The 17,169-nt window shown below is 42.4% G+C and overlaps 2 protein-coding genes across 3 annotated transcripts; one reads left to right on the forward strand and one right to left on the reverse strand.

Moving 5' to 3' along the window:
* Positions 1–447: 447 nt before the first annotated feature.
* nudcd3 (NudC domain containing 3) lies at positions 448–12,342 on the reverse strand. Of its 2 annotated transcripts, none has more exons than XM_084047566.1 (7): positions 11,991–12,342; positions 9,472–9,603; positions 8,437–8,657; positions 7,404–7,536; positions 6,969–7,112; positions 5,116–5,304; positions 448–4,275 (listed from the first exon to the last, which is right to left on the reverse strand). In XM_084047566.1, exons 1-7 carry the CDS (start codon positions 12,186–12,188, stop codon positions 4,165–4,167), a joined length of 1,128 nt encoding a protein of 375 aa, XP_083903692.1. In that variant the 5' UTR covers positions 12,189–12,342; the 3' UTR covers positions 448–4,164. The 2 variants fall into 2 exon arrangements, with proteins under 2 accessions (XP_083903692.1, XP_083903693.1); XM_084047567.1 differs by lacking the exon at positions 11,991–12,342 and adding an exon at positions 11,409–11,422.
* Positions 12,343–12,900: 558 nt separating this feature from the next.
* mrps24 (mitochondrial ribosomal protein S24) lies at positions 12,901–17,169 on the forward strand. Its single transcript, XM_084046769.1, has 4 exons — positions 12,901–12,974; positions 14,588–14,668; positions 15,101–15,212; positions 16,066–17,169. Exons 1-4 carry the CDS (start codon positions 12,933–12,935, stop codon positions 16,347–16,349), a joined length of 519 nt encoding a protein of 172 aa, XP_083902895.1. The 5' UTR covers positions 12,901–12,932; the 3' UTR covers positions 16,350–17,169.

Raw genomic sequence — 17,169 nt, forward strand, 5'->3', positions numbered from 1 at the left:
ACAATAACTATAAGTCGGTGCAGTAATGAATGGAAGCCACTAGAGGGCAGAATCACCCCAGAGATTATTGCAGTCTATGAAGAAAACAATCTTCTGTTTCCCTGATAAATTGTCTCTTTCCATCAAAACCAGTAGAAAGTTGGACTTGTGATCCATTGATACCAGCGTTGCGGTAAACACTATATGTGTATTAAGTCATCTCATAATTTAATTGAACAAGGGTCTAGGAGCTGATCATTTCAGGTCTCTTTAAGTTTGTTTTTCTTAAATCAAGGCATTCACACGAGTATAAAAAATAAAAGGAAGGAAATAATGTTATTTTAGACCAGACTTGCCCTTTGATATGTTGTGTGGGAACCGGCGGCAACAGGGATTGGAGTTGCGCACACAGAACAAGTGTACTATTAAAATAATAATCTAATAATAATTAAATGCATGTCCGGCACCATCCTTACACACAACTGTTTATTCATTTTTTGCACACATGATGCATACATTATGGAAAATGAACATGAAAGAAATAAAAAATAAACATTGAAAACATAAAACAGTTGCCGCACACTCGTAGCTGTCCATGTCAATTCCTTCAAACGTTGGTGTAAATGTTTTTCTGAATAAAATTGTCATTTGGACAACTATGAGCTATGTGCAGCGACTCTTCAATGATTTTAGTGTCTTTAGTTGGCTGGCACCTCTAAAGCACTGGTTCTCAAACTTCTTCATGTTAAGGACCCCCAAATTGACACTTATTAGCCAGGGACCCCCATAAGAGAAGATTTTTACGGCTCTGGCAGTCAATTCTCAACCATTTTAATTTCAAGGACCCCCAGTTTGACATGCATTAGTCTACGGACCCCCATTTAATGACATTTCTATCTCTGACTCTGGGACCCCAATTTATATTGTAAAATCAATGTTGATTTAACTCAGAGAGTGTACAAATGGAACCAAATGGACCCGTTAGGGTCCATTTGGTTCCATTTGTACACCCTCAGAGTTACAGACCCATAAGGGTCCATTTGGTTCCTAACTATCCATCATTTAGCTGGGGACCCCCTGGAACTCCCACAAGGACCCCTGGGGGTCCCCGGACCCCACTTTGAGAACCAATACTCTAAAACAGTGGTTCTCAAACTTTTTCATGTCAAGGACCCCCATCTGAGAATATTTTGTACCACGGACCCCCCATACAAGACCTGTGTCTGCTATATTAACTCACTGTGCTGGGGACCCCCTGGAAGCCCCTCAAGGACCACTGGGGGTCCCTAGGAGACCCACTTTGAGAAACACTGCTTTAAAAAGGACTGGTGTGCAACAACTTTGCAACACACATGACATAATACACAGGCCGAATGTCTGAGCTTGTAAATCAGCTATTTTAGAAGAAGAAAGAAAAACCCGCCTATGACGTGCAAAATGTGGACATAAATTGTAACCAACGCAACGCAACAAGAGGCGGAAAAACAGCATGAAACAGCAAGAAATGAAAATAAAAGACAATACTTATCCAGGAGCGACATTTCACTGATGAGCTCCAGGCAGTACTATTCAACCAGTACGATCCAGTGGTTCTCAAAGTGGGGTCCTTGAGGATGTTCCAGGGGGTCCCCAGCAAAATGAGTTAATATAGCATCAAAAACCATTTAACCCTATATGCACTGGCTATTTGAAAATACATATTTTTTGTCATTAAAGAAAATCGGAATATTTTTGAAACATTTTAACACAAAGTTTGTATGGGGTCCCTGGCACAAATCATTATCACATGGGGGGGGGGGGTCCTTGGCCAAACACTTAATTTGGGGGTCTCCGACATGAAAACGTTTGAGAACCACTGTACTAGATGGATTTAAAATAATGTTTTATTCGTTGACATAAGTTCCAGAATGCAGCTTTAAAAGCTGTGAAATATACATGGGAGCCGAGCCCTTCTTCTCGGGTAAAGGACTGATTCACCTGGCTTAGCTGTAGACTCTTAAACTAAATGGTCAACAACAAGGAGTATCAGTCAGAAAAGGTCTTTTAAAGCCCTTTCATAGTGGTTATTTTACCCTCCTTTGATGTTTGTTTTTTTATTAGTTTTTATTTGATATTAATTATACATTTGTACTTTTTTTCTCTGTAATCTAGTCCATGACGTTGCTATAATCGTCATCTGGTTTTCTGTAAAGCACTTTGCAAACGCCGTTTCAAAAAGCGCTACACGAATGGAGAGTTGATTATATATAAAAAATGTATTCATCATGAATTAATCTCACGGACGCAATCCCTCTCAATAGGCGGGGCGCGGCAGACACCGCAATACAAACAATAACAGTCTGAAACAATCGTACTGTGACTCCTTTGAACACAAACGCAAAAATGCTTTTTGATCACAAGTTCCTCTTAACTCATTAAGACCGGGAACGCATCCGTGTGTCATTTTAAGATTTATTTTGGCTATTAAAAAATAGCAAGATATACAAGCTCATAGCGCGGCACCGAGTGCCGCGCAATGAGCTTGTATATCTACTATTTTTTGAAAAAATCGTGGAAACTTTGTGCAAATCTTTGAATATATATATTTTTTTTTAAGCGAACATCTTTAACTTAAATCTTTGCTTCTGGGGGTCCCTGGAACTAAATATTTTGAGATGGGGGTCCACGGACAAACACATATCATTTTGGGGGTCCTTGACATAAAAAAGTCTGAGAACCACTGATATTATAGCAACATAATATTTTTTTTTTTTCAAAAAAGAAACGGTTAGGATTTAGAAGACATTTGTAGAATCCCCCAGAAGCAAAGATTTTGGTTACAAATGTTAAAAAAAATATATATATATATATTCAAAGATTCGCACACATTTTTCAAAAGAATAGCAGATCTACAAGCTCATAGCACTCTATGCCGCGCTATGAGCTTGTATATCTGCTATTTTCGAATAGCCAAAGTATGAAATAATAGTTATGGCTCAAATCTAAAATGACACACAGATGCGTTCCCGGTCTTAATATGTTGTTGTAGGTTAATGTATCAATCCAAACAATAATAAATTGCTCACAACGCATCGATCTACAAGCTCATAACAACGCGACGCGCTGAGAGCTCGTAGATCTGCTATTTACACTACTTTCGTGCAACACTCTTGTATGATTAGGATAGGAGATTCATTTAGAAAGATAGTTGAAATACGGAGATAGGAGCTTTCTAACCCTAGCCTGGTAAAGCCCCTTCCTCCGGAAAATCTCATTTCTATTTGATTTCAGGAAGGAGTCTGGCCTGAAGGCTTGTCTGGGCGTTTCTTGCCCGTTCACCAAATGGACGAGCATATCAGCGTCGTCGCTCATCGTTCTGTGATTGACAGCGAAAGTTGGCCAATCAGGTGGCGAGTTCGAGTGAGCCCGAATGGAACCGAGTGCAGCCTGAATGCAGCCGACCAAAAACGAACGGCAGGCATTGTTTTTTGTGCGTTGTTTTAACTTCTTACTTTCGGTTTTCTCTCTAAAACGTCTTTTTTGAGGCACGGAATTTACTTTTAAGATATCGTTTGGATAGAATTTAGTTGTTTAACTTCATATATGTGGTCAATTAATCATGACAGAGTCTAATTAAAAATTCCAATTCAGAGAACCGGCAGGGGCGGGCAGTGAGCAGGGCAGTATCCGAATAAGGCAACCTATTTTGGGCATGGCCGTCGCAAAAGTCCCGTTGCGTCACATTAGTCTGGAGGTGGTAAAAATGCACTGCTGATTGGCTGAAGGAGAACAACGATCATTGGCCATTGGATCATTGGGGTTGTCAGTCAACGGTACTAATCCAGCCCAGCTCCCAAATTGCCCATACAGGCTCTCAGGCCAGACTCCTTCCTGAAATCAAATGGAAATGAGATTTTCCGGAGGGAGGGGCTTTACCAGGCTATTCTAACCCGACAGTGATGACGACGTTCATAACGGTACAGGCGGGTCAGCCCCTGTAAACTAAACCCGTTGGGTTTGCATTTTGGCTTGTTGTGGTACGCCGTATAAATATGTGTATACTCGTTTAAACGCCGAAAACAGCCCCGTCTACGAGCCCAGCGCGACGTGTTGTGAGCTGGTAGACGGGGGCTAGCATCTTCTGTAACGCCTGTGTCATCATCCAACGAGAAAAGTAATACAAAAAAACAAACGTGGGGGAGGGCTTTAGAATTGGACGGCGCTGGGCGGGATGTCGAACATGGTGGGGTCAAACTGCTGGCCCCGGAACGGCGAGCCTTCTGCGTCCCAGCCTTTCTTCAGCATCTCGTGCACCTTCTGTGAAGTGAAGACACACAGAACAGATCAGAGGGTGATGATCAGGGTCTCCCGTGTTTTTTTCAAGAAATTATTTTTTCCCATGACCATACAGAACATACCAAACTATACATGGTATAGTTAGTAGATGTTAGTGTTATAATACCACATTGTAACATATACTGTGTGATAAGACAGACAGAACCAGAATTTCCCACACTGGATTAATAAGGTCTCCAAAGAAAACATTCTGTTGTCATCATAGCAGTGTTGCTTTTGTTGACTAAAACTATGACGAAAAATGGCGCTTACAAAAACGAAATAAAAAATAAATAAAAAATAAGCTATCATGACTAAAACTGTGACTAAATATACTGACAATTTCAAGTAAAATGTTTGGGAGGGACTGGTGGAGAAGAGATCCAGTAGAACTAAGACATGGTAAGGTGCACGCAGGTGTCACAGACCAAACATAGTTGATCTCCAAGCTCACAACGTGTCGCAGCGCGACGCGTTGTGAGCTATTTTCGGCATGCAGCTATTAGTGAAAATCATTTCGATGCCGTCACGGTCGACTAAATCAACTGTAGATTTAGTCGACTAAACTAAGCCGACTAACTAGACTAAAAGTAAACATTTCAGATGACTCAAATATGACTAAAACTAAATAAAACGATTTTGTCAAAATCAACACTGCATCATAGATGATGTTAAAATAGGCTATGAATTGAAAGAAAACTATCATCTCTGATTAGTAAAATCAAGACCTTTTTTTGCTGTTTGTGCTTTCTCTCTGTTAGCCACTCTGTTTCTGTTTCCAACACGGTCATACAAGGTTTCACAGCATAATGTGGTCCTCACCATCTCATGGCTCTGAGGCTTGCCCTGTAGTTTCTGGTTGTAGTCAAAGGTCAGTCTGTCCAGGACGGCGTGCTCGTCTTCTCCCACCGTGGCCATGGAGCGCTCGCGGTTGATCTGCTGGATGTCGATCTCTGGTTCTCCTTTCAGCAACGCACTCCACCACACCTCTCCTATCTTACTGAGTGTCAGCTGGAAACAAGCACACACGTGCGCACGCACACGCACACACACACACACACACACACACACACACACACACACACACACACACACACACACACACACAGTATGTGATTTAAAATAAGTGTGTAAGTCAGGGGTCTTCAAGGTTTTTCAGGCAAAGGACCCCTTAAACTGAGAGAGAGATGAAGCAGGGACCCCCACTACATGTTGAATAGAATTGTGTTGCAGATTAAACATTTTCATAGATAGCTTCATAGACTTGTTTGACAGCAATGTCAATGTGTAACGTTGAGTTGAGTTGGATTCATGATAAAGTGTATTTTCAGAGAGTTAACCCAACCGCTTTGCCGAAAATAACAGATCTACAAGCTCACGACGCCTCGCAGCGCAAGGCGTTGTGAGCTTGTAGATCTCTCAAGAGTTAAAATGGAGCGAGTGCCCACGGCGAGCAGCCGTGGGCACCATGTTGACAAGCGCCACGTTATCACCTGTATCTATGCTCATATTTTAAGGCTACAGTCTTTAGGACTGTCGGTCTCTGCTCTACATGTAAAGTGTCTTGAGACAACTTGTTGTGATTTGACACTTTAATAAAGATTTAATTGAAATTTAGTAGAAATATATTACATTCATTCTCTTCCTACTTCTACCGCCGACAGGTGCCGACAGGTGCCCCCCCCCCCCCCCCCCCAGCCCCATAGGATTATGTGCAGTGACAAATATCACCCTCGCCGCCAGCCTTCCCTCCCCCGAACACGGGCCAATTGTGTTTGTATAGACACACGACAAAGCCGGATGCACCACGGTGGATCCGAACCCCAAGACTCTGCGGTGGGGGCAGTGCCGTTCCCAGAAATTACATTTGGGGCAGGTGAGATTTTTTGCTCTACCTACCCCCTTCGGAGTGGGGGGGGGGGGGGACTCGGGGAAAAATGTCGGGGGGAAACAAGTTAACAACAACACTACACTGACTACAAAACTGAAATACGTTAATAAAAACAATATGCAAGTATAATCAATCAATCAATTCTTCAGCGGTGGTCTCTTCATGTTGTAGTTTAGTAATGAATGGCTCAAGCTGCTCTCAGAGCCCCTTTTATGCCAGGTGAGTACAGGTGATGGCCCAGACCCCCACACCTGGCACTCCTGGTACCCCATGAAGATAAAGGCATACATTTGCATCACTATAGGCGACGTCGCTCTGCAGAATGGATACGGTGGTGATTAGCTGCCTGCCCGCGTGAATGGACGAGGAGGTCCGACGACCACTATTCTCTTTGGATTTTTTTCACTGCCTGTTTTTCAGTCTTTTACTTTATTTTCTAGGGGAGCCTAGATTTTAGTTGGGCAGGCGGCAGCCTGCGCCGCCTCTATGGTGGGTACGCCACTGGGTGGGGGGCAGCTATGACAAACTTCAGCCTGTAGGAAATGTAATGCAAAACTCCCTGGTTTTCCAAACGTACTAACTGTACCATATATGTACTCACAACACAGGTTTCAGGTTCCACAGTGAGTCTTATGTACTAACTGTACCATAAATGTACTCACAACACAGGTTTCAGGTTCCACAGTGAGTCTTATGTACTAACTGTACCATAAATGTACTCACAACACAGGTTTCAGGTTCCACAGTGAGTCTTATGTACTAACTGTACCATAAATGTACTCACAACCACACAGCGTCCAGGCTCCAGGTTCCACAGTGACTCTTCAGGGTTGATCTTGTGCGTCAGCTCCCCCTCCACCAATATGTTGTCTTCTGCTCCGTCCTTCAGACAGACACGCACACTGCTGCTCTGTAGGTTCACCACCACCTGATGACCGTTACACATTGTATGAACACAAACCATTTTGCATCGCAACAATCGATCATTTTGTGTTATCAAATTATATTAGTATCTCTAGCAGGTCAAGCCTGATTCATCTTAGGTTGCGGACCAGTGTTGCGTGCAAAAACAGACGATCTACAAGCTCACCATACATTGCAATGCGATGGGTTGTGAGCTTTTGGATCGGCTATTTTCCGTATGCGACGCTGGCACGCAACTAAGTATAAATCAGGCTTAAAGTCCTGGAGAACAGATTTGTGACGTGTCTTTATTCACCTGTCTGCCTTTGACGACGGTTTTAGGGACATTTACACGGACTTCCACGTCGGTGTAGTCTTGAGACCAGGTGTAGTTTTCCCTCACTGCACCGTTATAACTTTCTGGGTCCGACTGAAACTTCTCCTGACCTCTGAAACAAAACAAAACAGATACACAAAACCTTACTTTAAAACAATTATAAACAAAATGACAACCATGTTGGAAATGTCTCCTCAGTCAGTCAGCTAGTCAACTAACTGGTCATCGGGCGCTTGACGAGTGGCGACTATAGATAACATTTTTTTATATATGTTATAATACTGCACTTAGCTTCAATTCGAAACATTTAGCAGTCATTCTTAGTGTGAAAAACCCTTAGCCCTAGACACAATACCAGTAATCCACAGAATGTATTATTTAGGCATTTAGCATTTATCTCTTATCCACAGTGACTTACAAGTACAAGATTAGATTACATTGAAAACCCTGAAATCATTCTGCTGATGTCAAGGTACAGTAACAGGAGACTTAATTAACTCTTGCATACAGGCTAATTTACACATAATCATACAGTATGTAACAAGGAATTACACAGACTAAACAGGTATCATTATGATAAAGTAGTACTATATCCTCTTACGTTTCTAATGCTCAGCACAATAAGCTGTGTTTAGTCACCTCAAGTTACTTTGTTTTGGGAGTGCAAAAAGTGACAGCAATCACCATTGGCGTCAGCAGCACTGACACAAACAAACCCACTGATTCTAGTGCCACTTATTTTAGTGGGGTCACATCCCCAGCTAATACACTAACATTAGCGTTTTCTCACCGTCAGTTGATGCTTCATATCCATAAGAGTCAAATCGTCGGGGTCACTTGTTTATTTTTGGAACACAGTTCTTATTTGACGCGATATTAAACACGTCTATGGGGATTCAGAACGGGGGGGAAACCGCGACCCAGGTAGGATGTGTAAATTACGTCAGACTTCTGTGCTCTATACAAACATACACACACACACACACAGCATTTACAACATAAGCCTACTAACGCGTCTGCTGATGTGTTGGCGCTGGCTGCAGGCGTCTGGTCTCTCTGTGACGTCTGGAGGACAGGAGCACTGCTGCTGGGGGGGAGGAGCTGAGGGGATGAGGCGGAGGAGGAGGATTCCATGGCCTTGGCGGAGGAGGTCTTGGCCTCTGTCTTGCGGGCAGCCACAGCAGCAGCACTCTGGTGGTCCGATGATGACGATGACGTCTCCCCTGCCTCCTTCTAGAGATGGGACGATAATCATTATTATCGTTTATCGTGATAAGAAACGCTCACAGTAATCGTATCGTGGAGATTGTAAGTTATCGTGAAATTGTACACTCCGTCATACACAAGGATGAATTAGCTTTCGTTGAGCTGCATATTCAGTACAACTTCCAAAAATAGCAGATCTACAAGCTTGCAACGCGTTGTAAGCTTGTAGATCGGCTATTTTTGGCCAACGCCCCCCCCCCCCCCCCCCCCCCCCAGAATAGGGATGCTGGGGGTTCAAGTGGTTTAACAACAAAAGTGGCATTTTAAGTTTGAAGCATATTTTGATTATCGCGATAATATCGCTGATCGCAATTATTTTTTCTGCTATAAAATACAGAGGTCTTGTTCATCCCCAGGTTCGTAAAGTAATTTCTCTATGGAGAATAACATTGGGTCATCATAGAACCGTCTCATATAAGAAGTGTGGTCCAAAAATAAACAAACTGTCTCTGTGATATTGTCAGGGTGGCTCTGTGTCGTTTATGATAGTCAGTCACTTATATTTGATACAGTCTGTTTCTGGAGAAAATGTAACTAATTAGTAAGTAACATTATTGTTTTCTCACCGTCAGTTGATGCTTCATATCCATAAGAGTCAAACCGCCGGGGTCATTTGTTTATTTTTGGAACACAGTTCTTATTTGACGCGATATTAAAGACGTCTATGGGGATTCAGAATGGGGGGGGGGGGGGACCGCAACCCAGGTAGGATGTGCAAATTACGTCAGACTTCGGTGCTCTATAATCGTGTGTAGTTTTGATAATATGGTCCCATCTCTACCTCCTTCTGCTCTGGAGTCTCCACCTCCACCTCCTGAATGGCTGCAGGTGCAGGAGGCACGGCTCTGGTCTCCTCCTCTCTCTGCTGTCTCTCTCTGTCCTGTTCCGCCAGCCGCTCAAACAACTTGAACGTCTGGAGAAAAAAAAAAAACACAAGCCAGAAAGATTTCACCTAAACTTAAGGTTTTACAGCAGTGACATCCTAACAGCAGTGCTCATTTATACATTTAGTGTACAAAGTGTGTACAAGAAAAAGAGCTCAACAGGACCTCGATAGGTCTTCTGTATAACTGACACTGTGGGAGCCAACCCAGGGCAAAGCCAGGAAAGGCTCACAACACCTTGCGCTGCGAGGCGTTGTGAGCTGTAGATCGTTTAATTTTGGCAAAGAGGTTTGGTGTAGGGGAAAAAAAAGAGCAGACCAAGTACAGGGTGAAAGGACAGGTTTACAAAGTATTGAGTGTTCAAGTGCCTAAAAGTCTGAAAACACACATGAATCCAACACTGATCACAGTGCTGTGAAATAAGTCTATAAAGCTATCTATGAAATCTATGTAAAAGTTTAATCTGCTATACAATTTTATACAATATGTAGTGGGGGGGTCCCTGCTTAATCTCTCTCTCAGCTAGGGGGTCCTTGGGCTGAAAAACGTTGAAGACCACATATTTAGACAGATGCTAGGTTCATTGTTTACCTGGTTGGTAAAGGCTATAGTTTCAATGTAAATATTATTGTTTTTGATAGTAATTGTTAGTTTATGATAGTAATTGTTAGTTTAGAGTCTAAACTAACAATTACAGTCTAAACTTTAGACTCTGGTCTGGTCCATGATGGTCTATGGACCGTAGACTGCACTACACTGTCTGTCTGCATTTGATGTGTTTACCTTGCTTACTGTATACTTCTCTCTGGTTAAGATGTAAATTGTAACACTGGGGCTGTTTGTTTACTGTGGAGCCAAAAGGGTCAACATCACAACAATGGGTTCTAAAGTAAAGTGCACCTTGAGGACCATGCTCTGTGCCAACGCAGATTATACAGGGTTCTAAAAGCTTCTAAAGGGTTATTCAGGGTTCTAAAGTGCAGCTTAAGGACCATGCTCTGTGCCACCCCGGGTTATCCAGGGGTTTTAAGTCTAATAAAAGGTTCTAAAGCCCACCTTGAGAACCAGGCTCTGGGCCACCCTGGGTTCTAAAGGGTTATACATCAGGGGTGATGCAACTTTGATGATGGAGAGGGCCACTATATTTCCACGCTCACTACAAAGGGACACATTGCATAATACTGTCGGGCAGAGACCTCCGTATTTTTCGTAAATTAATGCCGTACTTTTCCATTCTTTCACACAAAAGTAGCAAAAATAGCCGAACTAGAAGCTCAACGTTTTGAGCTTCTAGATCGGCTATTTTTGAATTGGAATCCTGATTTATTTTTTGCTATTTTTGAATTGGAATCCTGAAAAGTAACATTTTCATTTAATTTCAAATGCATTTAGTTATACTTATGTTAACTTTATGAACTTAAATACAAATACATTGGACATAAAGAGTAAAGACAAATATCATTTTAATACAAGTCATTAAGCTACTAATATAGTAATTAAAGCGGCTCATGTTATGTTTGGAATTGTAACAGCTGAAATCAATAATGTATCAGTAATCCCATATTATCCTGCAGGCCGCATTAAGTGAAGGTGGGGGCCGCCAGTTGCCCATGTATGATATATAGGGTTCTAAAGCGCTGTAAGGGGTCATAAAGGGTTCTAAAGGGTGAAAAAGCCCACCTTGAGGACCATGCAGGGCCAATCCGGGTTCTGAAGGGTTATAGGGGGTTCTAAAGGGTCATGAAGCCCACCTTGAGGACCATGCTCTGGGGCACCCCGGATTCTAAAGGGTTATAGGGGGTTCTAAAGAGTTCTAAAGGGTGATAAAGCCCACCTTCAGCACCATGCTCTGGGTTCTAAAGGGTTATAGTGGGTTCTAAAGTGTCATAAAGCCCATCTTCAGCACCATGCTCTGGGTTCTAAAGGATTATAGTGGGTTCTAAAGTGTCATAAAGCCCACCTTCAGCACCATGCTCTGGGTTCTAAAGGGTAAAACAGGGTTCTACAGGGCTCTAAAGGGTTCTAAAGTGTCATAAAGCCCACCTTAAGCACATTGCTCAGGGTTCTAAAGAGTTCAAAAGGGTTCTAAAGTGTCATAAAGCGCACCTTCAGCACCATGCTCTGGGTTCTACAGGGTCCTACAGGGTTCTAAAGGTTCTAAAGTGTCATAAAGCCACCTTCAGCACCATGCTCTGGGTTCTACAGGGTTCTAAAGGGTTCTAAAGTGTCAAAAAGCCCACCTTAAGCAAAAACCTTAAGCTAAAGAGTTATAAAGGGTTCTACAGGGTTCTAAAGTGTCATAAAGCGCACCTTCAGCACCATGCTCTGGGTTCTACAGGGTTCTAAACTGTCATAAAGCGCACCTTCAGCACCATGCTCTGGGTTCTACAGGGTTCTAAAGTGTCATAAAGCCCACCTTCAGCACCATGCTCTGGGCCGCCCCTGGGGGGAACCCCATACGGTCGGTGGGTCGGGCCAGAAGGCGGTAGAAGTCGGTCTTTCTGTACAGAAAGCCGAAGTAAACCTGCAGGAAGTCCTGGATGTTCCCGACGTGCTGCAGCACGCCGAGCAGAGCGTGGTCATACATCTCTGTCTGAGGAGGAGCCGACGCCATTGTTGTAGTTCTCTAACCGATAACACACTGTATGATGGAGTCTGTGTCCGTAACGATGTAGAAAAGCCGCTGAATTAAAGTATTGTTTAAGAGATACAACTAGCAGGACGTGCTAAGTAGTGATAGCATAACAGACCAGCAGCCAGAGCCCGGGTTGGGTTGCCAGGTGTTGTGAGAGAAACAAGCAAAGCAAGCCCGGCTTGTTGTTGAAAGCAGAGCCCAAAACAAAGCACGCTCGCAGTAGTGAAAAAGTACTCCGTTTTTTTACTTAAGTAAAAACTATCAATACTGCAGTGTAGAAATACTCTGTAAAATAATGTTTAAAAAGGTTTATTGTATCACTGCATGTTAAGCTTGAAAGTGATTAGAACTTGATATTTCTTAAAAAGTCAGAGGGTAAAATGATTCTATAGTTATTTTTGTGTCATGTATTCCACATAATTATCGGATCTGGCAACTTCTACTTTGGCAACGTCCGGTTGGTACGACCCGATATATGGTCCGTCGGGGAACGTCTCTTGAATGAACAGTTCCATGTTTACATTTATGAATGTTTAATTAAACTACAAATAAAAAGTGGTCGTGTCTGATTCTTAATATAAATATTGGGGTGGTGATTTAATGTTTTTTAATTCTACTTACTGGTAGTAATTCATAATTAATAGATGGAGATTGAAGACTACACTTGCACAGATTGAAGACACTACACTTCCCAGAATCCTTTCCTTCATCTGAGGGAGGAAAATGGCTGCGTCCTTGAGCAACGTTCGGAGCCTGATGTTATTGGTGAGAAAACCAGCTTAAAATATGAATTATAAACGTTTGAGGGAACATTATTATAATGTCAGGACTTTAGTTTGTTTAAATAACATCAGCTAGGTTTAAATAAATGCTTATTTGACCAGAGAATGAATGATAACAGTTTAACTGGATGTAAACATGACAGTTCATCACAGACAATCTGTTGAGGATTTATTAGTGGTTTGTAAAATCATCATTTTATGTAAACATGTTCGTGGTTGAAATTAATCTCCAGCCAAATATGTATATTTTACAATTATTGAAAACAACTTAATTGATAATATAAGCACAAACAAAATATACGCACAGTACCAAACGTATATAGGACTAAGCAGAATGGCCATTTTTATTAATAATTTAATTAAGGCATTAATGTTTGTTAGAGAGATGATTTCATGTCATTAGATCTGCTACATTAGATCACCATGGTTACTACAGAGGTTTAGGGTGAGCGACCTATGGGGCTCCATATTTGGACATGGTTGACACATCATGACTTCATCACCATGACAGGTCAGGAGCAAACTCAATCAGACAGTAGAAACTTTATACTGTCTGACAGGGGTTCTAGGGGGTTCTAAAGGGTCATAGAGGGTGATAAAGCCCACCTTGAGCACCATGCTCTGGGCCGCCCTGGGGGAAACCCCATACGCTCAGTAGGCCGGGCCAGAAGGCGGTAGAAGTCGGTCTTTCTGTACAGAAAGCTGAAGTTTTTTTGCCGAGCCATGGTCCATAGGGTCAGGAGCCTGTCTCCGCGTGAGGCAGCTTGATGTACAAGTACACCCTGTGACATGACGCTAGTCACTAGTATGTCACAGGGTCACCCAATCCAACCCTTGATGCTGAGTGCCAAGCGAGGAGGAACTGTGTCCCATTCTTGGTATGACCCGGCCGGGGGATTGAACCCCAACCTCCCGGACAGGGCGGACATCCTAACCACAAGGCAACTGAGCGGGTCGGTTCAATTTCAAGGAACCCCCGTTAACTACATACTGTATGTATACAAATCGAACCAAATGGACCGGTTAGGATAGATTGGATGTCATACACACCATATTTGGGCGTAGATATTGTGGAAACTCCATATGGATATGATTGATTCGTCCATCAGGATACAGACATGTGGTCTAACTGTATATAAGCAGACATGTTCTCAGTTTAAAAGCACTTCCAACACAGAGTCACACGTGACGGACAAACTAGCGAATTGAGCATAACTACTTGAGGCTATTTGTTCAGTGTTCATCGCTTTAATGTTGCAGTTGATAAAGGTAACTTTAATTAGGCTACTTTATGTGTTACTGGTTAACGTTGTATCAATCTGCAGAGTAGCTCGTAACAAACAAAGCTGTCAAATAATTGTAGTGGAGTAAAAAGTACAATATTTGCCTCTGAGATGTGCAGCAGAAGTATAAATGATTAAAAAATGGAAATAATGATGTACGTAAACATTTTTACTTAGGTACAGATAGAGGTAGTTGTTAGTTAATTTGTACCACTGTTGTTTGTATGAGATAAACAGGGAAGTGCCTGCCTGCCTGCCTGTCACGTTAAATACACATATAAGTAACTAAAGTAATGAAACGTTGCCGTTGTAGAGAACATTGGTGAAGTCCTCTGGCACGTTGTGCTGTCCTGCTGGGAGCAGAGCCATCCATGTCTCCTCAGTCTGCTGCAAGGTAAACCATCATGTCTTCAACATCAGCCTACCACCAGTGGTCCTCAGACCTTTTAATGTTAAGGACCCCCCCCAGTTTGGCAATGGATTAGGCCACACAGACCCCCCCCCCCCCCCCCCCCCCCCACAACTCTGACAGTGTACAAATGGAACCAAATGGACCCGTAAGGGTCCATTTGGTTCCATTTGTACACTGTCAGAGTTGTACAGAACTACAATTGTCCATTTGGTTCCTATAAGCTAGCTGGGGACCCCCCAGAATCCCCCCAAGGACCCCTGCGGTGTCCCCGGACCACACTTTGAGAACCACTGGTCCACACAGTCTCTATGTATCCGTCTGTGTTCTGTAACTGTGACAGATTATTAACAAAAACACGTAACTTTGTCCCGTCGTCTCTTGACTCTTTATTTCCTCTCTTTGTCTGGGTGCCAGAACCGAGCGGCTCGTATCCGCGTGGGGAAAGGAGACAGACCCATAACCTATGAGCAAGCGCTGCACCCTCATCACATAGGACACTACAAAGGATGGTTGTCACAGCATACTAGTAAGTTTATGTTCATTTGTTTATTGTAGATGATGACCACCAGGGCCATCACTGCATTTGGTGAAACTTCAGAGCATCTGAAAACATTGTTATCCGTTGCTTGGTTGGTAATACTCAGGGTAAACATTTAATCCTGTTAAAAGGGTCTGCCTCAGTAGAGCTCCTCTACACAGTCAAATCCTCAGCGTTAACGTATCTATTTATAGCTTTTTTTGTGTGAGAGTGTGTACAAATTTTACATTGTACACACTCTCTTCCATTGAAGGTTTTAGACCCTGGTGTTGTCGGGTAGGACACCTAACCGGTTGACAAGTATTAACTTCCCGAAGCTCATAAATAAGTATAAATATCTCAGCTAGTAGATGCTTGGTTTCCCATGTGGGAGACCCAATCCTTGCAAGGAGGACAAGCCTTTACGGATTGCAGCTTTTACATTTTCCCTCCATTCTAGGCCTGTCACAATTATTTTCATTTTCAAATATAAAAATAAAAAGGCTAAAATAGCTGATCTACAAGCTTTGTGACGCGTTGTAAGCTTGTAGATCAGGTTTTTTTTTTTTTTGGAAAGTTATAAAATTATTAAATGTCAGTAATTTCTTTGTTTAAGTTATTTGTCGCATCTGCCCTGTGCAATTTTTTATTACAAAGCCTAAAAGGCCAAACTGAAATGTAATTTTTATTCATAATGTTCCAATGTTCAATGCCAAAATCACGATTAAATCGTGATTTAGAAAATATTTATATTTTATAATATTAAATATAACACGTTAATCGCAATTATTTGTATGACAATTAATCGTCAACTTAAATTAGCTAATTGTTGACAGCCCTTCTCCATTCTCTTTTTTTTTAGGTAACCTACAAGGAGAAGGCGGCGCGGCCGACCGGACCATAGAGGACGTGTTCGTGCGGCGCTTCATGTTCGGGACGTTCCACGGCTGCCTGGCCAACGAGGTTGTGATCAAGCGGCGCGGCAACATGCTGGTGGTGTGTGCTCTGATGCTGCAGAAGATGCCGCCGCAGAAGTTCTACTTCCTGATCGGCTACTCGGAGTCGCTGCTCTCGCACTTCTACAAATGCCCCGTCAAGCTGGAGATCCAGACCCTGCAGGATAAGGCCGTGTACAAATACCTCTGATTTAACGCCTGTGTCCGTGGAAAAGATTTAAAGTTCACTGGTTCTCTCAGCCTGTTTAATATCACGGTTTATTTGACGGGAACAATACAAAAAACAATGTATCAAGTTCAAAATATCAAAATATGAAACGAAATGTGACTCCTGTCCCTGGATTAGGTCATTAGAATCTACACTAAAATCCTCAGTGCTAATTTAAAGTCCCATAAGGGCACGGCCACACCAAACTATGGCTGCCCACTGATGAACTGTTTTTTTTTTTGCGAGCCAGAGCCGTGTCGCTTCCTGAGTCTTGGGACCGTCCGCCTTTGACTCACCCGCTTGGACAGAGGGGGAAAAGCACACGCAGAAAGATGCGCAAGACCATCAAACCACGCCATTCCCCATTGAAAAACATTGGCAGATTCCGCCCCATAGGTAGAACAAAAGTGCGGTTTGATAGTTCACCACCACGAAAAGTCTGTTGAATCACGCTGCTTTATAATACTATGAAAACCAATTGTCTTTGTTCAAAAGTGATCAATAAATGGTTTATAATTCCTGGTGAGTGTGGTCCGTTGTTCAGTTTAAATGTCATGTATCCTCAAGTTTTCAACCTAAATGTGTTAGTTTTGTGTAAAGAGCTCTGAATGAATAGGGTAATATAATCTTAAAGCACTTATATTGTATTAGGGTCCCCATTAGCTATGACAAAAGCTAGTCCCAAAAAACAACAGTTTGTTACATTTTTAAATAACAGCATGGGGGCAAAAACGCAACATTCATCTAAAATGTCTAAATCCATTGAACATTAATATAGTGTGATAAATGTAATGGTGTGTTA

This window comes from Gymnoscopelus microlampas (assembly GCF_963454915.1).
Source record: "Gymnoscopelus microlampas genome assembly, chromosome: 21".
Lineage (NCBI taxonomy): Eukaryota > Metazoa > Chordata > Actinopteri > Myctophiformes > Myctophidae > Gymnoscopelus > Gymnoscopelus microlampas.